Raw genomic sequence first — 27,819 nt, forward strand, 5'->3', positions numbered from 1 at the left:
GCCTGTTTGACAGACAGTGGTGTGCCGGTGGTTGGTTTCAGGAGGAAACCCTCTGTCAGATCAGCCCAGAGCAGCAGGAGAGAAGCTGGTGTTCCTGGACTCCACAGGCCCCGTTGCCCCCGGCTGTGGTTTAGTTCTGTCATTTCCACACTTCGTCTGACAAAAACAAAACAGCCCCCTCCCACCATCACTTCCAACACCAGCACCATCAATAACATACTTTAAAGTAGTACTAGTACTATTATTATTATTATCATCATGGATATAATGTTGATTCCAAGGACTTGGCACATTAGCATATTCATAAGGGATGCCTGCAGGCGTGGCACAGACAGAGCCAAGTTCAATGTACCATAAAACTCCTTTATGTTTTCTGTGTGATAAAAATACTTGACAGGGGCATTGCATTGATCAAACATTTATATTTCTGACCAAGTTTGGATGTGTGAACTGCAACCAATCTTACCTACCATTAAAACACAAAATGGCCTGAATTAAACACAACACAAACTGTATGCCTGAACACAAAACATATAGCTCTCTCTAGAACATGCCAGAAGGCAAAAGGGTCAGATTAGGTGTATTTATAGTTTATAGTAGAATTATTGATGCCTGATGAACTGGACCTGGGTTTGAGGGAGAAAACAGTAGAGGAAAGGAAAAGCAGACAACACAAGTGCATGCAGTAATGCATACACGTACAGTAACAATTATGAATAGCAAAATTATAGGAAGATTGGCTAGTGTTGAATGGGGTTTGTACCGGTGGAGGCATGTCTGGGAAGGCTACTAAAGCCTAATGTATATACACATTAGGCATTATGGTGTTACTGTGAAAAGAACACATCTACAGTGCAGTCGACCACTTAATTGCTTCATTACATGTCCAGTCAACACGCAGACACTTTATTTAAGAAACTGTTAACAAATATACTGTACACTGTCATATAGTTGATGTCATACAATGAGATACAGGTTTCATTATGTTAAAAGTAAACTACAGAGGTAACCATGAAATACGTGTGGATTCTGCAAAGTACTGCAGCATTCTCCAAACAATGTTAGGGCTTGAGAGTGGAGAAATGCAACAAGAATATAAAGATTGGTATCCACAATGGTTACCTTTGTGTAAATCTAGGTAGCATTGATACATTTGGAGAAGAGGGTTTGGTACTATTACAGAATGTGCACTCTGTTAAAAAGAGTCAATATATACAATAGTTACATTCACATGGCAGTGTAAGCTTTTTTTAAGTGCTACATTTTGTATATCTTCAGTCTGTTCAATCTTCACTGTCTCGTGCTTTGATTGCGACCAGTTAGTATGAAAACGTCCACCTCATGTCCGTGAGTCACGCTAATACACATATTGCCTGTGCCTTTCGCAGCTGTATTCTGTGTGTCTGAAATTGCTTCGCGACCTGGCGGACGCTTCTCGCCCTTACGGCGTGTTACTTGTTGTGCACTGTGCAGTAATGTTATACTGAATACTGTATATCCTTCCATAGTACTTCACAAATGTCATCCACTTAGGATGATGGCGATTAAAGTCCAGCATTGACACCCCACAGACCCTGTGGTGTTGCTGCAAGTCATGTAGCGCAGTTCTGTTGGCCACTTCCCATTCTCTCTGTTGCTTTTGTCACATTGTTGTAACATCAGGTACAGGGATAGTCCATCTCTCCATACTCCCCCCTTCCCCTTCCAAAACCCCCTCACAGTGTCCTTTCACAGTCCTCTCTCTATAGCCAGGTGGCCTTGGTAGAGCGTCGGCTCCTCCGCTCTCGATGCGGAGCAGCCGGCAGGTGACAATAACGAGGTGCCCCGGCCTGGGGCCTCCTCTGTGAGCTACATGGCGTGCTAGGGTCTGGGGGGGCTGGTAGTCAGGCCTCCTCAGCTGTGGCGTCTATGCCGGCGTACGTGAAGTTCTCGAAGAGTGCCATGTTCACATAAGCCTAGAAATAAATCAGAATTAATTAGGAATAGCAAAATAAGAGATAACACAAATTAAAATAAAAAAATATGTAATTCTTGACCAGGAGTGCTGTTTTGTATAATATCTTTCTATAATATCTTACGGCTTGTGAGGACATTTGTCATTATACAGGACTGATAAGTATCAGTTGCGGGCTAACAGTTTAAAGCAGATAGTGACAGGAAATGTGGCAGAGAGGGGGGTTTATAAAATGCTATGCTCATGTTATTGAGTAGTACCTACAACATAAGGAAGGCACTTCAACCCATTGACGCAACACTGCTGTACAAAAAGACAGTTGTGTGTTTGCCACATCAGTATTCTGTGGTGGAAAGTAACTAAGGACGTTTACTCAAGTAAGTTTGGTGTTGTAAGTATTTTCTGACGCCAGTACTTTTGTACTTTTACTCATGGAACATTTTGAATACAGGCCTTTTACTTGTGACATAGTATTTTTATATTGTAGTATTGCTACCATAGGTTAGGAGCCTATCTCTTGTTGCTGTAGTGTGAGGCAGCTTTAAGTACATCTCCCAGCCATGATGTACAAGTACACCCCCTGGACACGATGCTAGTATGTCTCAGGGACTGACCCCCAATCCAACCCTTGAGTGCCAACAGGGAGGGATTGGTCCCATTTTGTAGTCTTTGGTAATACCCGGCCGGGGAATCAAACCCCGACCACCCAGGGTGGACACTCTAACCAAAAGGCCACTGAGCTGGTCTTTGCTACTTTTACTTAAGTAGAAAAAAATAATCACTCAGTAATAGTCAGTAATGTGTGTTGTAGTCTCACCTTCCTGGCCTCCTGCATTCTGTTGAGCTGAACAGAGATCTGTGAGAAAGGGGGTCTCTCGTAGGGTCGATCCCTCCAGCACTGCCTCATCAACTCATAGCTGTATTGGTAGGTACATACAGTAGGTAGACACATGCAATTAGACATCAGCAAGCTTCTTACATTTTATAAACACAATAGCAAATAATAAAGGAAACGTAGGATGATGTACAGTATGCTTTCTCAGTTATTCACAGATTCCTCCACCTATCTCTGTTTCTCTGTCTGTCTGTTCATCTATCTATCTATCTATCCATACAATCTATCTATCTATCTATCTATCTATCTATCTATCTATCTATCTATCTATCTCGTCTGTCTGTTTGTCCATCCGTCCCTCCGTCCGTTCATCTATCCAGATAGATAGATAGATATCTATCTGTCTGTCTGTCTGTCTGTCTGTCTGTCTGTCTGTCTGTCCGTCCGTAAATCCATCCATCCATCCGTCCGTCCGTAAGTTCATCCATCCAACCATTCATCCATCTACTTACACTTCGTCATCACAGTTTCTAGGCTGCTCCATCCTGTAACCTTGAGGCAGTTTCTCATAAAGCTCAGCGCAGGTCATCCCACAATACGGCGTACCGCCTTAGAGGAGAGGGACATTTTAGGTCACGATTAGCAACGGTTATGACCTTAGCTTGTCAATGTTATCATGGTATAATCAATATTATCATTGTCATCGTCATCATTATACATGCATTATACTGCAATGATAACGATGAACAACTTTCCCCACCAACATCATCAGTAGTAACATATTGATAATCCATGTAGGTCTGCTTTTTGTTTTGTCTATGCATAAACAATAGCTAGTAGCTGGCGAATCAAATGAAGTGATATTACAGTATGACCTGTCAGTTGCTAAACCCACACTGAGGAAAGACTGTGTGACATTTCACCTAAGGAACTGACACATGCAGTGGCATTAACTAATCTTTAAATTACTAGTTTGTAATTCTGGGTTCTTTCATGCAAGTATTTTGTCCAAAACTATGGTGGAAACTAAAAGGCTTTGGTGTGAGACATTCTGTACAATCTACGTTTATCATTTTAGTATTTCAAGTGCCAGTCCTGGTGACCACATTTCTGAGAAAGTGGTTTAATACTGTTTCCCATCTAAGGGAGCACAGACCTCAAAGGATATTAGGCTAATTATAGTCTCCTGTTGCGCAAATCCCTCTGACCCTGAACTACAATATTATAAAAGTTATGATATATTAAAGTCCAGAAGAAACAGCCATTTGAGAGAATCTAACTAGAGTAGCGTGATGTATTTCCAAGCGAAACAGGATAGACAGATAGGACATTTGATATGAACATTGAAAAGCGGATGCACAATATCACCATGCAGGGTTGTGACCTAAAAGAGTTAAAAAGTCACTTTTTATTTCATCTCAATATTAACAAGAACAAAGTTGGCAGATGTTTTAAATCTCAGTATCAAGAATCCTATAGGGATTGTTTGTCAAGTACAGTATAATAGTTGACAGAGGAATTAAGCCTACTACAAGTACAATTTGTCTTATTCAGTGTCAAATTGTCCTCGGTGTAGATTGCATTTGGCCTGCTTACCTAAGCTTACAATCTCCCACAGAAGAACTCCGAAAGACCACCTGAGAGAAAGAAACAGAAGATAGAGAAAAGTGCTAGATTGAGAGAGAGAATAAATATGGATAACTTTTACAAACAGACACCACTAAAAGGCCCATACTTATACTTTGCTTTATTGATATTGAAGGCCTCAAAGCTGAGAGAGGGCGAGATCATTTAGCGGTTACTGAAGCTGACACTGAGGCACCAGTAACACACAGTACTGTTATGCTGTAAGAGGAACCTCTTCAAAGTAATTTACAACAGTTATTTTCTCTTTCCTTTGTCAACTGACTGGCCAGAGAATTCATGTGAAGCACATGTTGTTAAGGTTCAACACCACAATATATCAGAGATCATGTGAGGTGAGCTGAACACGTAACATAATAAAGACCCATATAATGTAATATTAATTATGCAAATAAAGCATGATGTAATAATTAAAGCGGCAATCGATCATTTGCATGTTTTACCCAGGATTAAAATCCAGGTCTCTCAAACGAGAGACCAAATTTCTACCCTGCAGCTAAGAGGCAATCCCCACTTGGCTGGGGGGGACTTATGAGCTGAGCTTCAGGCTACTTTCAACCTGTAGTAGGGACTCGGGAGTAGAGTAGGGAAAACACCTACAAGCACTGCAGATGTGCTATACTTACAGGATATTGTATTAACATATACTCTACCATACAAAGAGTAAATTAGTTATTAAGTTCCAGATAAATTACATTATACCTCTCTCTCTCTGTAGTGTTTACTACTACTACTACTACTACTCTCTCTCTCTCTCTCTCTCTCTCTCTCTCTCTCTCTCTCTCTCTCTCTCTCTCTCTCTCTCTCTCTCTCTCTCTCTCTCTCTCTCTCTCTCTCCTTACACAAAGTCTTTAGCCTCCTTTTAGCCTCCTTCCGTAAGTTGTCCTAAAGTGTACTTAGCATTCAACGCTGTGCATAAATAGGTTCTGGTTGACAGGCCAACGTCTAACTTTGTTAAGTTGTACACTGGGCTTCCTGGTTGTGCTTATCAGCTCCGCAGCCCCTAGTTGTCAGTTGACAGAGGGATGGGGGGGGGGGGGGGGGGGGGGGTATGATTTGTTGTTTTCTTGAGCAGTGGACAGGCACTGTGTCGCTTGTATTATCAAAACATGACTTGGGGGGGCTGAGCAAAACAATACTAAGAAGGTTGGAGAAAGGGAACAGGAAACGAGAAGAAATAGTTCAGTGTGGGGCCAGTGGTGGCGTTTTCAAACTGTTTTGTGTAGCCAGACAACTATTCCACAATCTCCGAATGCTATATAGAGTCTGGAACTACAGCTCCTGAACGGCGAGTAATGCAAGCTGGCATTTCCGTTCATGAAAATATAATTCAAAATTTCATTTCTGCTAAGCAGAGCTAAATATGCTTATATGATTTTTATTTATATTAGGATAAATATGCACAATGTTAAAAACGAAACAGAAGTGGGGAGGAGGCTTCACTTCCGCTTTAACCGGGTACTCATCGTTCTTCTTACGTTATTCCAGACTGTATGACGGGAGCATTTGCAAATCGCGGAGTCAACAGTCTGGCCACGCAAGACTAGCTGAGCACCCACAACCAAGGAGACAACCAGAGGAACCGCACCTGCTCTAATAGCCCATCACTTTTTCAGTATTTCAGTATTATAGTCTCCTGCTGTGTTGTATACAGTAGCACTTTGGTTGTCTTTGATCATTTAAAATCTGCTCTATAAATACGATTTGAAGCTAGTACAGTAGATTTGACATTTTTACAGAATGTTCACCTGTTTTCACCAGATGTTCACCTATAACGACATGCCCAGTCAGAATTGTGACGCTAGAGTTCACGTGGTTAACCAACGGAAATGACTTTTAAGTTAGTTATGATCAGAATAGTTTGGATAATATTTGTACAAACCCTTGGCCCTGACTCTAGCAGGCCCCACTTGTGTCTGCTTCACACTCACTATTATCCTGCATTAGATGAGAGGTGTTATAGTGGTGATACTCACACGTCGCTCTTGGTTGTATACACACTGTAGTTCAGGGACTCAATAGCCATCCAGCGCACAGGCAGCCTACCCTGTGAGGCAAAGATTGTGTATACAATACATTATCTTCTCTTCTCTACACTGCTACTGGAGAAACCTACCGGTAAATTACACAGTAAAGTTCTCAGTGTTCATTTACCTCACTTGTTATTTGTAACATTCTCACAGTTAAAACTGGATGAACACTGAGGATTTTACTGTGTGCATTTTAAGTGTCAATATGATTTGTCATGTTGAAGGATGTTGAAGGTCAAATGAGTGATTCAGAGTATTCCATGGTGTATCCATTACACTGAGCACCCCAAACCTATTTGTATTTGTATTCACAATACTTACTTTCTAAAAGCAACTTTTGCAAAAGGGCTTTTGCATATTATGTATTATTATAGATACATTTACTGTATCTACTGTATTCAGTCATTTGAATTATTCAATACAAATCTCCTTTCTTCTGTTATTAGGATACATCATTTTCTCCATGTTAGCATTGCGGTAGTTAAAATATTAGCCTAACAATTTGGATCAAGTTATAAACCCAGGTTTACAATGACCATTACAGTGAATTACAGTGATAGCCATGGTCATTCTACCGGTATGCTACACACAGTTCCGCGTGACTCGATCTCAATCTCTACAGGTAAACTCTCAAATAAAGTACCACTCATATTGTAACACAAACACGTCTCCTGAACAGCTGGTGCCCTCTGAAGGCAGTAATAGGAAACAAAAGTGAAACTTTCCAAACTCCAGTAAGTTTGTACAGTATGACGGACGGTAACACTCACCATGGTCTTCTTAACATAAACCTCCTCTCCACGGGACAGACCAAAGTCTGCTATCTTTGCCATAAGGTTGTCTCCTACCAGAACATTCCTGGCTGCCAGGTCCCTGTGGATGAACTGGAGAGAGGAGGGGAGGGGGAGAAGATGCAAACACGAATCATTTAATATATGATAAAATTATATGGGTTGTTTGGCAATCGGCTTCGCCTCGTGCCACAACCCTGAAACAGTAGTAAATCAGCCAACAACCCACTCCCTCTCATGATAAATGGCTTACATTTAAGTAAATGTTTTCAGTTTCTGTACTTTACCTATTTATATATCAGCAATGCATTGATAACAAAAATAATACATTTTACTTAATTGTACTTTTGAATACTTGCATGTGGGGTTAGATATTTAGAAGATAAATAGATAGATTCTGTATGACATACAGCCAGTGGATAAAAGAAAGTTATGAACATGTTTAAAATGTTGGACTACCTCCAAACAGACAAGCAAGGGCCTATATAGGAAGTTGTGTAATGACCCAAGGATTTCTTTTTTTTAAAGAACGACCCAGCTACCTGTTTGTCACTAAGGTAATGCATCCCAGTGGCTACATCCACAGCAAACTGCAGCAGCTGCTGGGAGGTGAGAGTGGAGGCTGTTCCATGTTCCTTGGCAAAGGCCGGGTCCGTCTCCAACACACGACTCTTCCTCAAAAAGTCTAAAAGGTTGCCATAGGGAGCGTATTCGATGGCTATGTAGAGGTAACCTACAGAGAGACAAAAAAGAGGAGAGGGAGATAAAGATTATAAACATGCTTAAAGACGAGCCGATCAACAAGATCTCAACCAACCCAGTGCAACGCATTGTGAGCTTAATAGATTGGCTATTTTCAGCACACAATACTTCGGCATAACTTTAACATCAAATAATCTGGGAGATGAAAAAGTATTAAGGCCTTAAATGAGAGAATGGCTACAGATTCATTTTCTATGTAAGTCACGTGGTTTCATGTCGTTGCCGTGTCTCTTGTTCAACCGAAGGCTGTCTTTTGGCCAAGAGATTTGCAAGAGACAAAAAAAACACGTGACCTTCATTGAGAATGAATTGGACCCACCCTCCATCCCCTCATTCTCAAACGACACGGACACGATAGCTGTCACAAATGTTTGGACGGCGCCCAACAACACATTTCTATCTTTAGAGGTGGATGCATTATAAGGACCATGCACCACAAGAAACAGAGCATGGTGGCACACTTATCCAATTTTATGCTGTATTATTGCATGAAGAGTTAAGCATAAACCACAGGATCAAACCTCAGTTAAAGGTCAGGAGTAACACACAGCACATCGATGGCTACTTGGCAGTTGAGACAGACAGCAGGATGCATTGAATTAGTCTGGTGTGTAATTTCTCAACGCTGATTTGGTTTAGCTATTTCCCCACTAATGGACTTTCCATGGGAAACTTCCTCTCTCATATGTTATCAATTATACAGTACATCAAACATGGACAATTCAATTATTCCAAATAAAAAGCATCAGATGTTTCTTGGGAACACTGGAGAGGTACTGGGGAAAGTAAGTAAGAACCACACCATGGTAGATGAGAATCAAAACTAAAACAATAATTAAATCTACTTATATTCTGAAACTATAGCCTACTGTACATCTGCACTGGGGTTCTGAATGAATGAGTTAACATATGTATTGTACAGTCAATAAGTATATATCATATCATCTTAAATATATATAAGTATATATCAAAATTTGCTTAAGGGCAGACCGGCCGGCAGGCACCGCAATGTGCAAATCAGGTGCAAACAAATCAGTCCGCACCATATTGCATATGGGCACAAAAGGGGCATGCCCATGTATTGAGGCATACAGTATATACTGATGACATCAGCGATCTTTTTATCAGGTGGCCAGAACTGACCTATAAATCATCCAGCGCCTAGTCACCTAGTCATCATTTCGTAATTTCATGTACGTGTGCCATTAGACTATGGGTGCCGTGGCCAGCCCATAGCTATATTTGGTACTTCTCCTGTGGTAATATTTGGTAATTCACGTCACTTTCCGAAGAAAACAAAGTGCGATCTGATATATAATGACTTTTGTCATTTCTAGGTTTCACTTTGTGTGTCAGAAAAACAAATGTATGGGCACGAATCTCTGTGTATGGAGATCCATGTTACATATAAAGTAACTGACATCACGGACAGAACGGCCCATACAAGGTGTGTTGTGCACCGCTCACACGGCTCAGGAGGTTTGTTCTTTTCTTTTACTCCTATAATCAATATTGCTCATATAAAAGACACTGGCTCAAAAAGAGATAAACATGTGTACATAGAGGCCACTAGGTGTCGCCCACTCACCTCTGTTCTCACAGGCCCCAATAAGGTTAATGATGTTGGGATGGTGGCCTAGTTTACACAGCACCTCCAGCTCCCCTGCAAAGTCTCGGTGGTCATTCTCTGAGGCAAACTCTGCAAGAAAGATTGACACACACACACACACACACACACACACACACACACACACACACACACACACACACACACACACACACACACACACACACACACACACACACACACACACACACACACACACACACACACACACACACACACACACGTGCACACACAGTTAAGAACAAGCAAAGCAGCTTCACTTCGTTCCTTTGAAATTACATTTCCATGTTGAATTTCCATGTTGTGTTCAACCAACCTGCTCCATCATTATATGGATATATATTTGCGTTTTATGTGGGCGTGGGTGTATGTCTTTCATGTTTATAGTGGTGCTTATGTTAGTGTGTTTGTGTCTACATGTATGCAATAACCTTTCAGCATCTTGATGGCAGCACTCATCTTGTTTCCGTCCTTCTTGATCATGGCTTTAATTACCTGTACATAAAGCTGCAGTTAGCCTGGCTGTTTAAAACATTCAACCCCCGACATGAATGACTGCTTGATGTGTCCCTAATATGAAAAACATATATAAATACTGTAAAAGCACCTGGCCAAAGTTTCCCTCTCCAATGACATCCTCAAACTTAATGTCCTCCCACTCCAGGATGGGGTAGGTGAGGGGTTCTGGGGTGGGCTTTGGTCTCCGTGTCAGTGTCAGGGTCCCTGAGTTAAACTGCAGGATGGTCTCTTCACCCTGGGGATAGAAACATACTTTAGTTGTCTGCAAACAAATATTCATACACAGGAAAAGTGATCATACCCTGGGAAAAAAGGGAAAGAAGAATCACACAGAAATGTCCCTAGGGCACACGTTTTCACCCAGGGTGGCTTGTAGAGCAGCTTTTTGTTTTTCTTTTCTTTTATAAATGTTTTACATTTCACAACATGGTGGCCGCAACCTGAGGCTATGGCTATTTGGGGGTCCTTGGCATGGAAAGGTTTGGGAACACCTGCCTTATTTAGGATATATTTTATTTAGCTAGGCATGGACAGAATATGAATGTGTTAAGGCGTTTCTGGTTTCTTCCATCCTCAGCGTAGACTATGCTGAGGAAGGCTGAAATGCCATTGAGTGCTGGTGATTCTTCTTATGCTTAGAAAAAACTCTTCTGAACCGTGCAATCGGTAAAGGAATTACAGTACTTTAAATTTGAGTAGTACTTGCATTCTCTTCTATTCTGGGCATATCATAAAATGCAAAATTCAGTGGAAAATAGCATCTACCTACAAGCAGTACATTGTCTATTATCAGTGAATATATTTGATGTATAGGGGAAAAGGGCGGGGAGCTAGTATAGACCTCTGGGGGACTCAGTAGTGTGGGTTATGTTACAAATAAAATGTGAACAACAATATGTCCGTCTGATCTTTCCAAAAATGGCGGAAGCGGACCCAGACAAGCAGTGGTCCAGTACAAACACTGAAGGCTCTCACCGATCCAGACTGGTAGGTGAATGTCCTCCGGCGATTGAGCAGGGTCTTTCGGATGCAGAAGAGGCCCAGAAGAGCCAGCAGGATTGTCATGCAGGTTACGGTCACTGAGCCCACCACTGCCACCAGCAGCTGATAATCTTCCCCACTGGGCCCTTTACCCACACCCTGGGTGGTCGGGGTGAAGCTCTGGAGGCCTACAGATGGGGAGAGAGGATGGAATTGGGAGTGATGTTGAGTGAGAGAAGAGAGTGGAAGAAAGGGACATAGAGCAGGGGTCTTAAACGTTTTCTGGCTAAGGACCCCTAAATTGTTAAATAGATGAAGCAGGGACCCCCACAACATGGTCATAGATTCCATATAGGCCTACAGTAGTTTCATTATTTCATAGCACAATAGTTTATGTTGGATTCATGTCAATTTGTGTTTTCAGATATTTAACCACTTGAACCGTCAATACTTAAAGGAGCTATAGTCAACTTTTTCTTGAAAAACGGATGCTAAAATAAAAATAATGTTTCGAAAATATTTTATAAAAAAATAAGTGTCATATATGTGTTTCTATTCAAAAATTACCACAAAAAGCGTAAAATAATGATAAAATAATCATTTTGGCCATTGTCAGACCGACACTTTGTTTACATTCTAGTCTATAGACTAGGATGTAAACAAAGTGTCGGCCCTACAATGAAAAAGTTGACTATAGCTCCTTTAAAACTTAGAACTTTCACTCTGTACTTAGTCTGATTTGTTTCCCCAATACACCAAAGCTCTTTGCCAAAAATAGAAGATCTAGCTTGTAGATCTTCTATTTTTGGCAACATTTCTCAGAATATGGACACTAGGGTTCAAGTGGTTAATATATAAAAAAAAATCACTCAAAGATTTGGAGGACCCCCTGTAGTAACCCTGAGGACCCCCTAGGGTCCCGGACCCCCTGTTGAAGACCATTGACATAGAGACATAGGGTAGGGAGGTGAGAGAAAAATCGGGTGAGAAAGCAAGAAAGCGAGGCATAAAATATAATCTCAAGGAAGTGGCGACAGACAGGATGTGGGATATGGATGAGTGATTATTTAGAGGAAGTCTCCTTCCCTGTGCGAGGGTGATCATGGTCAAGGTCAGCGTTAAGTCCAGGAATAAGATTAATATTATCTAAAGGGGTGATCACACAGAGACGCGTCACTACAGACGCAGGCGCTCAAAGCCGCATTGGCAGACCTGCGTGTGAAACTGGGTGATCAATAATGAATCACAGGGGGGAAAATTGCAGACTGATTGAGTCTTGAGCCTAAAATCTAAATGTTGACTGCATTTGCCAATGTCACACTGTTCCTACCACATCTACCGACAATCCGACATCAAAACAGGAAGCAGCAGTGACTTGCTTTGAAAAGAGATTTTATCATAAAATGTATGTCAAAGATCTCATAATGGCTCCTCCTGTATTTATATCTGGGTGGTGACAATAATTGATAACGCTGCTACTTTGAATAGACTCTTTAAATCTTGATTCATGGATAACTGTTTATTCCCTCTTTTTCAAGTTATTTTTTTTTAACTGTTTAAGTTGTAGTCATATTTTATCAAATGTTTTAGTAGTTGTAGTACAGTAGTTGTAATACAGTATTTTATGCTTTATTGAACTCTGGTGTCATTTATTTGTGTTGTAAAAACAAACCTTTGAAAGGTAATGCATAAATAATGTATTTTAGTACATTATCGTCTCGCATGTGGACACTGAAGAAGTGCTGCTTTTTACGTGCTTCCTAAGAAAATGCAGGACTACTAATGCGCAATACATGCAGGATGAGGACACTCAAAAACCCCTACTAACCATCTCCATGCGTCGTAGCTTTAACAAACTTGCTCCACTCTCCAGGCACTTTGGAGAATGCCCGCACTCGGAACTGGTAGAGTGTGCTGCCATTTAGCGCTGTAACGTCCTTACTGGTCTTGTTCCCGTCGTCTGTGTCCACCCAGTGGTGGGGGGTTCCCTGGCCCACTGGCTGGTATTCTATGACATATTTGATGATGCCTCCATTGGGGTCCTCAGGGACCTGCCACTTCACCTTAACAGCTGCCACAGATAAGGTCTCGGCCTGGACATTGCGTGGAGATGATGGGCCTAGTAGACAGATGGATATTACAGTTGGCATGATAATTCTTCAACTACAGTATTGATCTGCAAACCAACAAGAGTTCACCTGGTCACAGAGCGTTACCGATACCATTCATTATGCAAATTATGCATATGGTTATCATCGGTGGAGGAACCAAACAGATGAACTCAAATAATATCTGTGTCTGATGAGTCAAAGACCATAGTTTCCGTTGGACTTTCTCTTTTGTCAAAATTCGATTCACATCACGCACGCACGCACGCACGCACGCACGCACGCACGCACGCACGCACGCACGCACGCACGCACGCACGCACGCACGCACGCACGCACGCACGCACGCACGCACGCACGCACGCACGCACGCACGCACGCACGCACGCACGCACGCACGCACGCACGCACGCACGCACACACACACACACACACACACACACACACACACACACACACACACACACACACACACACACACACACACACACACACACACACACACACACACACACACACTGCCTGACCTGCAGGGGGCCTCTAGCCAATTGGAGGATTGTTAGTTTGTGTTGATCTCTGACTATCTTTTGAACGAATGAGAGTGTATCTAGTTACCCTGGCTGTTGATGCGGAAGTGGTATGGCTTGGAGGCAGGGCCCTGGCTGCCACAGTTGATGAGGCGTACCACCACAGTGTAGTCTCGCTGGTAGTCCAGGTTGTGGAACTTGGTGGACAGCACATTGAGCAGGGTTGTCTCCTCCCTTAACTTGTCCCCAGAGGGCGACGGACCAAAAAGTTGCACTAAAAAGCCAGTGGCTGTTCCCGCACCCGGGCCCACACCATTGTTTCCAGGTAATCGCCAGCGCACGGTTGCATTGCGCCCCTCCCAGGAGCTGATGTCAATCTCAGGCCGAACATGTGGCTCTGCGACAATACAGAACACTCAGTCAGCAGATGAGATCTACAGCACAGCTCCCTTTTTATTCCCTTCTCACAGTGATTATCAAACATCTTCATTTAAAGGACCTCCACTCTGATACTGTATGCATTATGCCACAGACTCCCATTTGATACAATTTTCTATTTCTGGGATCCCAATCTATACTATAAAATCCTAACTCTGAGAGTGTACAAATGGACCCATTTGTACACTCTCTGAGTTACAGACCTGCAACTTCCCAAGGACTCCTGGAGGTCCCCGTCCCCTGTTTGAGAACAATTGCCTTATCACTCACAGTTCTTTTTAACCTTTTGTCCAGTAAAAGTGCATAGCTTATTCAGTTAGACATTGTATGGCTGTCTGTAAAGCAGAATTGCACTTGTGTCACCTGTACTTTAAGGAAGGTCTCTATTCTTTACTGTGAATATATTCTCTTGTCTTATTTGCCAAATAATTAAAGACTAGGAGCCATTGTTCATTCAAACTCTTTCAATATGTCATCCCAAACTAAAGTTCTGATGTATTTTGTTTAAAAATTCAGTCTCATGAAATTACTTCACAACAGTGAACTTCATATTCTTACCCACAATGATCTTGCCTTGGGCAAACTAATCAAACACATGCAGTGTGAGCTGTTTTCTCCTTTCACAATCACCCAGATTCCTGTCAGTTTCTAATTCAATCTAGACTTTTCCCCCCCACCCTGTCCCTTTGCAACGCAATCACCACCACATACAACCCCCTGGCTGTATGATTCCTAACTGACGTGCCTAGGACCATGTAGTTGAATTGTCATGTTCGCCCAACGGAATATATTCATGTCATTTGATCCAACCTGCTATGGCTACAGATAAATCCCCTAGCTTTCTTCTCAATATCCTCTCCAGGCTGGGGTTGTCAACACAAGTGTGAATATGCCCACAAACATGTGGAGTTGTAATCTCTAGTGACTGGTCAGCTGACTGGTAACTGCTCACTCTATAGTTCTTACCGGGACAGTCTGTGTCCATGATGGCCTCTGGGCCTGGGGCCCCCTCTCCCCCCTCCCCTGGACGGCTCAGCTGGACACGGACATGGTAGCGTGTTGACGGCTTCAGATTCATTAGTGTGATGGGTTCTCTGTCGCTGTAGACTGCAATGAAAGGGTGAGATTTTGATTAGCACCAAGGAAGAAAGTTTGAGGGAGCGATTGCATTTTCCGGCAGCGGCAACAGCTGTGGCAACTGCCGGCAATCAATCCGCGGCACCTCTGCAGCAGACATTGTCCGACGGTACCTAACTCTAACTTCAGGCGCCGGCTACACGGAGCTGGATATTTCTGAAGCTAGACATTTTTTATGCGTTTGGGGCTTGCAGCCTCACGAAGCTGGATATTTCGGCTGCGAAGCTGGATATTTTTGAAACCAGATAAATAAGTGGAGAGATTGAAAAATATCCGATTCACTGGATCTGTGTAGACAGGTCACCTGGATATCTCAGAAGACTTTACTGTGTGTGTGCTTGTTAGACCTAGATATCTTTGTCGTGTGGACCTAGATATTTTTCTATGTGGATATCTGAAAAACCAGGATATATGAAATATCCAGCTCCGTGTGGACCTAGATATTTTTCTATGTGGATATCTGAAAAACCTGGATATATGAAATATCCAGCTCCGTGTAGCCTATGCCTTAACCCTAACCCTACCTAACCTCAGTAAAACTATACCTAAACCTAACCCTAACTCTAACCACCGTCGGGCGGCGATACCTGCCGTGGCTGCCGGTCTGTGCGGCGTTGCCTGACGCGGCTATTGTCGGCGGCTGCCGGTCCACTGCCGATTCACTGACGGTCCTACAGTACATTCTGGCAGCATGGATATATGTATTCATGATATTATCATGAATAAAAGAACTGTTATCAAAACATCATTGCTGATCATTTAATAGGAAATAACAGGGCTGGTTCGGACACAGAATTTGCTGCTGTGCAATTTGCATTTAACAACTTAAACCCTATACTTTGGTTGATGGGAGTCCCCCAGTGGTCTACACGAGAATATGGAAGCTACTGTATAGGGTTCAAGTGGTAAACTGTGTCCTACTCACCTATGATAGAGGACCAGGAGTCTCCATTCTCCATAGGCTTATAGAGGAGCTTGGTGGAGATGATAGGACCGTCTCCTCTGTAGGAGTCCACTGGCATCACCACTAGCTGTTTACTCCTCTTCTCCAGCAGCTTGGGAGGAGTGGTGGGCACTGGGGGTTCTGAAGCGGCGCAAGGGGAAAGAAATATTGACTTGTCATTTCATAATGGACTTTTCGTATGTTTCTTCGCATACTTTGCTGCTTTGTTTTTTGCCCCCCCAAGAGGAGCTGCTAGGAAATCCTGCTGCACAAAGGATACATGGAGAATGCAGGACAGGAGGGGGGAGGGTGGGGGGGTTGGGATTTCGCTCCTTCCTCCTTTTTTTGAGCGACTTAATTAGACAGATTTTTTGCAGTACATCAACAGGAGGTTGATGCTTTTTCACAGTATTTAATAGCATCAACCTGTATGAATGAGACATCAACTATATGAATAGTTTGATGTCAAATAGTCACAGATGCATATTTGGATCGTTTATTTGTCACGTTCCTGGCATGTAAAAGACCTTAACTCTTATGAGAGTTCTGCACATTCAAATCACTTTTCCTGTTTTTATGTTGCTGTACCACACAAGCAGCCCATGAAATATTAAATACGGTGAAATTAGTATCCTAGAGTTCATCTGCTACAAAATCCTGAGTGTTAGTTTAACACACACACACACACACACACACACACACACACACACACACACACACACACACACACACACACACACACACACACACACACACACCTTTGACAGTGAGGTTGAATTTGCGGGAGTCTTGGCCTCCATTGGTCGAGACCCTGCACTCCCAAAGCCCTCCATGCTCTGCACTGAGACGGGGGATCTCAAACTGAGCTGTGCTCTTATTGGAATCCATAGTAGTGCGAGAAGCCTGATAAAAACACACAATAACGCACATAACGTAATACATGGTTAACGCCATGATGTTTCTATTACAGAATGACAACAAATGTGAAAGATAGTTATAATGATCATCCTTACAACATGATAATGAGTGATAATAATTGAAAACAGACTTTTTACGGCGTGGCTCTATCTGTCTGTGTGTCTGTAGCTAATCTCGTAAAACGATCAGCACCATTCTTGTGCCACTGCCAGTAGGCCACAGATATACCACCAAATCTTTTCACATACTGCATGTTTTATACTTTCCCAAATATTTAACTTTAATTTCATAATGGATGTTAATGGGGCTCTGATTGGGCAGAAACCTTTCCAAAATTTTGAGTCATATGTCATAGATATGTCATAGATAGACAATTGATGTCATAGATGACTGACTGGCCACATGAGGCCTGAGGTCCACATTGGAGCTATGCCATCATAAGATCCACATGATATACTGTACATATCGCCTGCTGTTTCTTTTCACCAGAGGAACCTCTACTATTTTTTACATACTGTAACTACAATATCATAGAGAGTAGAAGTATCAATACATGAATAATATACTGTAAGCACTAAATACCACTACAATGCATGCATAGGTACATGCTATTCCTCCTAGTTCCACACACACCCCACTGACCAACCTGTAGAAGTTGCTAGTGCAGAGACAGAGATCACCCTCCCCGTCCGGCTTCCCTTCCACAAACATGGCCAATTATGTTCTCATGGACACCTGGCCAAGCTGGAGGCACCGCAGAGGATTTAAATCCTTAGTCTCCGCGGTGGTGGGCAGGAACTTTACTCCTGCGCCACCCAAGTGCCCAATTGAAAACAGACTTGAAGAATTTGGGACGTGTTTATAATAATATCTCAGATTGTTTGACTTCCTTTACGGAGCAGGCTGTTCTCATCTTTTGTTAAACGGGCATGTTCAGAATCAATTACACAGTCAAGGCAGATGGCCACCCACACTAGGGCCTGGCTCTGCCTCAGGTTTCTTCCTGCTAAAGGGGACGTTTTCCTGGCAAAAAGTGCTTGCTCAGAGCGTGAGGGACAACGCTATATATTTAAAGTGTCTTTAGACAACTTGTTGTGATTTGGCATTATAAAACGAATCGAATCGAATCATTGTATTTGTACTGTCTTAGACAAAAACGAATCACAGAGAGACTAAAGAACAATGTCCTCACACAAATGTCATTGTTCCTGTGATTGCTGCTTGGACAGGAAATATTTATACATTTTTCATTCTAATATCAACAAGAAAGAATAGAATAATAACAAACATTGGACATCTCACCAAGATCCATACTACTATGAGGCTACATTCTAGAGTACAAGTCTTATCTGCTCAGCACACTGTGTTGTTGACTTCCTCAAAACATAGAATCCCCAAACTCACATAAACACATTTATCTCCCCCTACCTTGAGTACAGTGCTGTCCAGCTTACGTAGCTCGATGCTGGTGTGGCTTGGGAGGGGGTTGCCTGTCGCCGAGCACAAAATTCGCGGGCTGGAGTTCAGGTTCCACTCCAAACTACTCGCCATGTCGATGATCTGTGGTGCACGGTCTGAACATGGTAAAATGGATGGGACAGAATATTACATTGAAATAGAGGCTGAAACACAGCCAAACGGGGAAGCAAATCCGAGGCCATAGATAGGCTGGGTGCTGGACTAAAAACAGTATACATATAAGAAGAGTCCCTACACCAAATTGTTGCTCCCAAGAATATAGTTTACATGGTAACGTTTCGAGCCACTCTGGTGTGCCGGGTCTGAGGAAGAGCCGGGTGGCTCCAAACGTTAGAGTAAACTATATCTTTGGGAGCAGCAAACTGGTGTGCAGATCTTTTTGTCTTATATGGGACAGAATATTATCCACATGAACCCTTTCCTGAGGTGAACTTTTCCGTGAAAATAGCTGATCTACAAGCTCACAGTGTAAGCTTGTATTTTCAGCGAAGATATTTAGTGTGGAGTGAAAAAACTAAGCCTAGTAGTACTAGACCCCTGGGGGACTCCGGTCAACTAAGTATACCGGGTTTAAGTGGTTAAACAATTGGAAGACATCAGAGGGAAGAGGAGGATGAAGCTGAGGTGAGGGGTGATAAATAATGTGGTCTATACCTGACTTCTCACAGTGTTGTCCCCTCCATCCTGTAGGGCAATGGCAGCCACTGAAGCGATTACACACTCCTCCGTTCTTACACTGGCAGCTCAGTCTGCAGTCTGGCCCATACAGGTCATCATGACAGGCTGACAAAAAAGTACAGAAAGATTAATGGTCTAATGGACATACTGTAAGGTGTAAACCCAGAGTTAGGTGACATTATTGATTAGTATGTTAACGGTCACAGCTTGTCCGTATGTATGTATGTATGTATGTATGTATGTATGTATGTATGTATGTATCTATGTATGTATGTATGTATGTATGTATGTATGTATGTATGTATGTATGTATGTATGTATGTATGTATGTACCGGTATGTATGTATGTATGTATGTATGTATGTATGTATGTATGTATGTATGTATGTATGTATGTATGTATGTATGAATGTACCGGTATGAATGTACCGGTATGTATGTATGTATGTATGTATGTATGTATGTATGTATGTATGTACGTATGTACGTATGTACGTATGTATCTCTGTCTATAATGCATGTTTGGGCTCTCACAGCATATCTCCATATACAGTACATGGATCTCCATATACAGTATGGGTACCAGGGGTCTCCATATGGGTAACTGGTCCGATATACATCACTGGCCAGATGGCCAAGACTGGCGCGACCTCACCCTTTAGGGCATGTCGCCCTGAGGCGTCTTACGAGTATTAATACTTCACCATGGCAAAACATAATCAACCGTAAACAAGACAAATTGTTGTCTTTAGTTTAGAGAAAAGATATGATGAATGAGAATTTAGAAAGAAATTGGTATATTTGTCAAAGAAATCATAGTTTGCCCTCTAATCTATCTATAAATGCGAGAAGTCTCTGCGTGTCTGTAATCCGCGTATCTCGAGAACCGTTCGTCCCACCGGCTTCAGATTCGGCACGCGCGTTCCCCGCCGCGGCACAGAGTGCAGTGCCGGGTCTCGACCCGACCCGACGCGCGGTTTTCCCGAACCGGCGCGAAACGTTCGGAATCTCCTTATGCGGGGTTGATTGTTGACATCAGGCTGTTCCGGAGGAAATCGGCGAAAGCTCTGACTCATTGTGACATCACTTCATAAAAGGCTCTGACATCACGTACGCCACATGAGTCAACAAAAAATCTCTGTGAGTGTGTATATATGTATGTAATCCGCGTATCTCGAGAACCGTTCGTCCCACGGGCATGCGCGTTCTCCATATATGGGCATAAAATGAATGCCCCCATATATGGGCATAAAATGGATTGCAGACAGACAGATACAGATATCTCCATATATGGACATAAATGGACAGAGGCAAACAGAAGGTCAAAGATCTCCATATGGGCATAAAATGGACGCAGACAGACAGATACAGATATCTCCATATATGGGCATAAATGGACACAGGCAAACAGATGTTCAAAACGGGTCCTATGACAACAGGTGTGAGGTTTGCATTAAAGGGGGAACCGGCACTGTGTCTGCAACACAGTTGGAGGCACAGACAGATACTCCATATATGGGCATAAAATGGACGCAGATAGACAGATATCTCCATATCTGGGCATAAAATGGACCCAGAACTATAACTGCAGTGATCTCCATATATGGACATAAAATGGACGCCGACAGACAGACAGACAGACAGATACAGATATCTCCATATATGGGCATAAATGGACACAGGCAGACAGATGGTCAAAACGTGTCCTAAAGGGCGGGGCATTCATTCCCTATTTACATTGTTCCGAGTTGGCCAGGTCGCCGACTAGACGCTCAGCTTCTAGTTAATCTAATATTGAGGTATGCAGGTAAGTGGTACTTCTATACAGGAAGAGAAGATCCAACCTCTTTCACAGCGACTCCCAAACCAGCCACTGGCACAAGAGCATCCATAAGGGTCTGGGAAGCAGAATCGAAGCCCCCTACATTCCAGCTGTGAGCTGCACGACTCCTGGCAGTTACGACCAAACATTCCCTCTCTGCAGGCTGTGTGTAGTCAGAGAAAGCAAGATTTATAGTGCAAATTGTATCGTATAAATGATTGAAAATGCATGGTTTCATTCCGACAAATATGAATGACTAAAGATGCGAACATTGACAGCCTGTCAACCTGTTTATCTCAGACATGCTAATCCATGCCCATGAAATTGACTGCACTGATTGCATTGCTGATATGACTGTAATAACTGCACAGATTTAACAACTCGACTCTACAGCACACACACACACACACACACACACACACACACACACACACACACACACACACACACACACACACACACACACACACCGCAAATATTTCATGTTTCAAGGGTAGTAAGAGTTCAGAAATAAAACTAAAAATAGAGTAAATATTAGAACAAGAATACAAATAATTGATATGTACAACAACTATATAGATTTGCATATGATAAATAACTCAAGGGCACAATTACACTGGCAGGCAGTGATGTAGTACCATCCGCTACAGGACTGGTGGCAGACACAAGGCACATGATAAATAAACAAAAGATAGAAAGACCAAATACAGTAGTAGTAGGATAACCTGCCAAACAGGCGTACAAAGAGACAGACTGTGGTTTAAGTACAGCATGTGCAAACACCCTGTAAACAAACACACGTACTGTACACACGCACACGCACACACGCACACGCACACGCACACGCACACACACACACACACACACACACACACACACACACACACACACACACACCCTAACCTGTTTCACAGCGCGTTCCCATGAACCCTGGTGGACAGATGCAGTCTCCATCCGTGTCATGACACACACCTCCGTTCAGGCACTCGGGACAGTCCTTGTCACAGTATGGACCCCATTTCTTACTGGGACAGTCTGCAAAGAATACACACCAACCCATTATAAACAGTAGAGAATTTGAATGTAAAATTAGCATTCAGCATTTAAAAAAAGAAGAAGAAAAAAGAAGTGCGTGTATGTGCGGGCGCGCGTGCATGTGCGTGTGTGTGCGTGTGTGTGTGCGCGTGCGTGCGTGCGTGCGTGCGTGCGTGCGTGTGTGTGTGTGTGTGCATGCGTGCGTGCGTGCGTGTGTGTGTGTGCATGCAACAAATGGAAACACTCAAGTAAAGTAAAAGTACCTTGAATTTGTACTTCTTAATTAACTTTCCACCACTGGTTTGGGGAGGTGGATTGCACCTTCATGTGTGCCCAAGGCCATGTGTATATGTGTGTGTGTGTCTGTTTCAAGGCTGTGTGCATGTTTCCCTGTGTATTTCACGCTGTGATCTGAACATACCTCTGACAATGAGCCTCATCCAGGCGCCCTGTAAGGGACTGTCCCCCACGTAGCTGGCACTGTAGATGCCCTGGTTGGCGTACGCTGCATCCTCCACAGTGAGCACAGCGGTGCTGTTGATCACATCGTCCCAGTGAGTCATGTAGAAGTAGTTTCCTGCACACGGGACACAGATGACTCACTATAACACACTATTTTGTCTGTAATCCTGACATGAGGGGCCAAGGGTTGTTGGGTTAGTATAGTAATCGATTATATTATTACATTATCGATTATCTGGTCTTTTTTATTCCAGATTAAAGCAATTCGTTTTACAAATTTAGTACTACTAGTCCTGTGCCGGGGGGTGTGCACGTGTGCACAGTATCTAAGGGATTGAATGTAGGAGTCTCAAATATATAACCTTGTGATCGATTACATAATTGCGATACCCAAAAAGTCAAATAACAGCAGATACATCTGTCTGTCTCTAATTTATTCTTGTTCCTTGGGCTTCGTTTCCCCCCTTCATTTCAAGACACCAAACCCAGCAACACACTTTATTCACAACAGAGCCTAGCAGATCTCTCTCTCTCTCTCTTTCCCATTTTAATTGTAAAGGCTTAAGGCATTTAAACATCAATCATTGACCAGACATCTTTGTAAGAGCATGTAGTATATGATTTATTAAAGGAACCGCCGCACTGCAATATAAAATGCATATCTGACTAAATACCTACAAAGAATTTGCGACACCCACAGCCACAATACTAGAGGGAGCATAAACAGCGATCTGGTAACACCCATCCATGTCATAAGCCAGATATGGGTAAATTCTCCTTCTAAACCACTGCCACCCAAGTGTGGAATGTCCTTACCCCATCCCTTAAAAATTCCCACCAGAATCACAGAAAATAATTGTCTTGATCCAACCAGCACCAATGAACAACTAGCTTTACAACTTGCTTCAGTTCACATGACTTTGTATGATTCGCCCAATTATTACACGACTACACTTTTATTAAATTCAAAGTTCATCTACTTAAAGGACAACTTTAGTTTTTTACAACAAGGGTTCATATTTTAGATTGTAATTAAAGAATATAAAAGGTGAGTGTTAAATTGATTTAATTTACTTCTTTCTATTGTTTTAGAGATTCTTATTTCAGTGGTTGGGGGCATGCGTACAAGTGGCTAAATCATTTTACACAGAATAAGCCCAAGATACAACGCAACCTTTCATGGTTGGATCATTTGGATGTGACTTATGGGGGCTAGAAGTGTTACTGTAAATAGTAATAAAGAAACTGCTGGCTTATTGTGTCTAAAAAGACATATTTAGCCACTTGTACGCATGCCCCCATGCGTACGCATGCCCCACATTTTAGCACGGTAAACGCGATAAAACAATAGAACGAAGCAAATGAAAACATTTTAACATTAACTTTTTCTTTTCTCTAATTACAATCTAAAATATGAACCCTTGTTGTAAAAAACCAAAGTTGTCCTTTAATGATAGCTATTGGGAACATCAATCAACACTGATGCTGTGACAATGTTTGTGTAATTAAACATTGTCACAGCACTGACTTGAATCTTCAATATCCCCAGCCTCCAATATCATCCAAATTATTAATATGTAGGCCTATAGAATTTAGCTTAAAGCAGCCTAAATAATAATGATCTACCGGTATTCATGCCAGTTCATTGGTATATACACATTGTCATAAATATGTATAAAAAAAAAGAAAAAAGAAAATGTCCTTTTTCAATTATTTCGACTCGAAAAAGTAACTGATAGCATGATGCATCAGAAGTCAGTATAATGTCTGCTTGCAGAATGAGTGGTAGAGCGGCAGAATCTTTAGGAATGTCCAAAACCTTTTCATTATTTTGTATAAAATAATGAAAATAGCTGATCTACAACGCCTCGTGATGCAAGGCATTGTGTGCTTGCCTTGTAGATCTGTTATATTCATTCGTTTTGTGCGACAGTCTTGTATGATGAAGCAGGGCTTTACTTTACTAAAAACATACAAATTTGAAACTTGTAAATAAGGTTTCTGCCACACATCTACACTTCAGCCCTATGGCAGGACATATGAAGCTGACTCACCATTGTACTTCCAGGTCACATCTCTCTTCTGGGTGCTGAGGAGCTGCATACTAAGGTGAACCGTCTCACCTTTATTCACAGTCATTGTGAGGTGGGTAGGAACAAAACTCGCTGCAGGGAACACACAGGCATTAAATACAGGACATCTGAATACAACACAGAATACAAGTAAAGCTCACTGATTCTATTCTTGCATCATCATCAATAAAATAATATTGCCTTGTTGTTATTGTTGTTTATTATGTGTATGGAGGATTGGTTGTTTTGTTTTGCTTCTTTTGTGCACTTGGGTCATTTTTATGCTTTTGTTTTTTTTCTGATCATGTAGATGATGTGATATTTTGTGAAAAGTCTGAAAACTTCAAATCATAATAAAATATTTCTAATATTGCAGTCTTATAAGTTATGAAACCCGATGGAGATGTATGACTTAAAGTGTGAGAGAAAAAGAGATAACCAGGTGCTCACCGGAGACGACAAAAGTCACAGAAGTTAAAAGTAGTAAAAGGTAAAGGCTATTCCCTCTTTTTAACTTTGAGTGCCCAGATCTCCCTTTTTTTTATCTAAAAGTATAATTAAGTGTGATGACATGTCAGTGTTGTGTGAAATCTGTTCATGGTATGGCCTCAACACTATGAATTTAGATAAAGCTGATGATGATGTCAGTACCTTTGCCAAAGTTGTTAATCATTGTGACTTTTGTGACAAGAGGGTCAGTGTCCTGACTGGCTTCACAGTAATAGATCCCAATGTTTTCCAGATCACTGAATGCTTGAGCCACCACCTCTTGGGTCCTGAGCCTCTGCATCTTGAAACTTGGTTTCTTAGGGAAAAGGAGGATTTTGTTGTCTCTCTTGATGTCCAGGTCAATGAGGGCTGGATTGCGCTCCCCGGTGATGCAATGGATTTTAAAATTATTAACCGTGGAGGCTTCTGCTGTTGAGATCATGGTCAAGTCCGTTACAGCGGCTGTAGGACATAAGCATAACATTTGAAATAATTGGTTAGGAGATACAGCCACCCTGTTGTGATTTGAGCAGTTTGACTTCATTCGTGGCATGAAACAAAACTGAATCTATCATGTTACATGGGCCTTCGGGCTCATAAAATCATACATGCACTCTTGACATGGGCCTGCTTTACTCAAAAGTAATGAACTATAGAACCAGCTTTCATTTCAGATCCATAATTTATGTTATGAAACGGTTGAAACCCCATACTACTATCTTGACAAATTTTGACTTTCTGTTCAAAAATACAAGTTATTGTCTCTGCCAGGCCGAAGGCATGGGGAGACTATGTTTTGTTAGTGAAGCTTGTCACAACAAGTTAAACTATTGGATTTTGTATACATAATTATGTTGTAGATATTGTATTGGAAATAGCAGGTCAATGTGCTGTAATTGTATTCACACAGGGACCGTTTTTAGACCCACACAGCCCAGGGTTCATGCTTTCATTGTAAGCTAAACATGGAACAATTTCAATCTGTGTCACACATACATGGTTGAAAACACAATTCTAGGTCGTTTGTCTACCCAAGCATGGCTCCAGGTATGATTTACATATACGCATCCACACAACATGAAAATGTATTTTAATGATAATTCTAAGTGAATTTATAAATGAGGTCCCGAGATGTTTTGAGATCATAGTTCAGTTTATCATATGTACAGCATGACATTGTAATGAAATGTTCACTGGGGCCTTCAATGCCTATAATGCCAGCCTTTCTGTCATCATTAAAGTATGTTTCAATATTTCAGTCCAATAGCTAGTGTTGTTGCACAATCACAACTATAAAACTTGGCTCACACACAGGTGATAGGTGAAAAGGGTTTCAGTGGATTGATGATGTAAATGTAATATGATGACATCAACATCACCTCCATATGCAAGACATTAACACAAGCTTTTTTTTTATGCCTGAATGTGTCTGTTACAGTTTAACAAACAAAGGGAAAGTTCTCCACACAGTAGACCTATAGAGCTATGTGGTCATCTCCACAATTAAAAATGAACTCAATGACCTCAAACAGAAACAGATTTAGGTATAGACTGTATGATTACATTTCTCTTATGCATGAATGTTTTCATTCACACACACAGAGCTTTACAGAAACATTATGATGGTTAAATAGCAGAGAAAAGTTCAACATTCCCCTCCCTGGTAACTGAGCTCCAGATCCACAGAACAATGGCAGGAAACAGGGATGAGCTCCTGTTCTCCCTAAGGGTTCACACATTCCAAAACTCAAGCTGAAGTTTATAGACTTTAGCAAAAAACTAATGACAAATTAAATCGCTTAAATTGTTGAATACAAGTAAAATAAATCGTAAATTACAGTAAGTCTACTATTTAGGCCTACAACAGCAATCTTTAACACAATAGCCTAATAGTGAGGAAAATAACCACCTTACCTGTCAGACAAACACAGCATAATAAATACAAACACAAGATCCCCATGGTATTTGTAATCCTCTTTGGGAAAGAAAGTGTCTTTAAATGTCAGCTGCTGCCAACCCTCTTCTCTTCAGCTACTGTAACAGGTAGATATCATTTATATCCACGGGGATGACGCTGCGTGCCGCGGAGCAGCGCGCCTTCATAGCCTGCGCATAATTTAGACTGAATTCAAAAACCGGTGCCTTCGGTGGAGACTGTAATATTCCCGTTAGCTTTCACGTGCCCTCACTCAAGTCAAATCTGAGAGTTGGACTCGTGGTAAACTAAACTCATGGGTTTCTCTGGGTGGGAAAGGAAGGAAGAGCGTCACAAGGAAACATAGGGCTGCTGGCACTCCAGAGCTGCGCTGTGCGCACTGGTGCCAAAATACTCTCAGATTAGCTAAATTGACTGCAGGCTATTGAGTCTGACTGTGGACTATCTCAGCCACACCAACTCAAAACGGCCAAAGACGGATTCTGTTCGGCGGTTCCCGACATTCGGTCGTGTTGGAAGTCACCATTATTACAGAAATATATACTGCATGCTATGCTGAACGTAATCCACTTAGTGTCATCTTTTCAAAATGCATATTTACCGTACAGTTTGTGTTTGTATGCTTATTTCGC

General features: G+C 42.0%; 1 protein-coding gene across 1 annotated transcript; it reads right to left on the reverse strand.

Moving 5' to 3' along the window:
- Nucleotides 1–947: 947 nt before the first annotated feature.
- On the reverse strand, nucleotides 948–27,345 carry tie1 (tyrosine kinase with immunoglobulin-like and EGF-like domains 1). Its single transcript, XM_080734909.1, has 24 exons — nucleotides 27,166–27,345; nucleotides 25,414–25,713; nucleotides 24,745–24,855; nucleotides 22,650–22,805; nucleotides 22,097–22,228; nucleotides 21,216–21,356; nucleotides 19,348–19,476; nucleotides 18,643–18,788; nucleotides 17,055–17,199; nucleotides 16,279–16,437; nucleotides 15,183–15,323; nucleotides 13,867–14,175; nucleotides 12,972–13,262; nucleotides 11,138–11,331; nucleotides 10,251–10,397; nucleotides 10,075–10,138; nucleotides 9,605–9,715; nucleotides 7,797–7,987; nucleotides 7,234–7,347; nucleotides 6,410–6,480; nucleotides 4,386–4,426; nucleotides 3,302–3,398; nucleotides 2,772–2,871; nucleotides 948–1,955 (listed from the first exon to the last, which is right to left on the reverse strand). The coding sequence occupies exons 1-24, from the start codon at nucleotides 27,209–27,211 to the stop codon at nucleotides 1,884–1,886; spliced, it is 3,408 nt and encodes a 1,135-aa protein (XP_080591035.1). The 5' UTR covers nucleotides 27,212–27,345; the 3' UTR covers nucleotides 948–1,883.
- Nucleotides 27,346–27,819: the final 474 nt, after the last annotated feature.

This window comes from Nannobrachium achirus (genome assembly GCF_963921795.1).
Source record: "Nannobrachium achirus genome assembly, chromosome: 1".
NCBI classification, from domain to species: Eukaryota; Metazoa; Chordata; class Actinopteri; order Myctophiformes; family Myctophidae; genus Nannobrachium; species Nannobrachium achirus.

Coding starts and splice junctions, on each gene's coding strand:
- tie1 (XM_080734909.1), bottom strand. CDS start 27,211: ATGGGGATCTTGTGTTTGTATTTATTATGCTGTGTTTGTCTGACAG. Junction 21,357..22,096: donor GGGAACGCGCTGTGAAACAG/GTTAGGGTGTGT, acceptor GACTACACACAG/CCTGCAGAGAGGGAATGTTT. Junction 10,139..10,250: donor GAGAGGGAAACTTTGGCCAG/GTGCTTTTACAG, acceptor CTTTATGTACAG/GTAATTAAAGCCATGATCAA.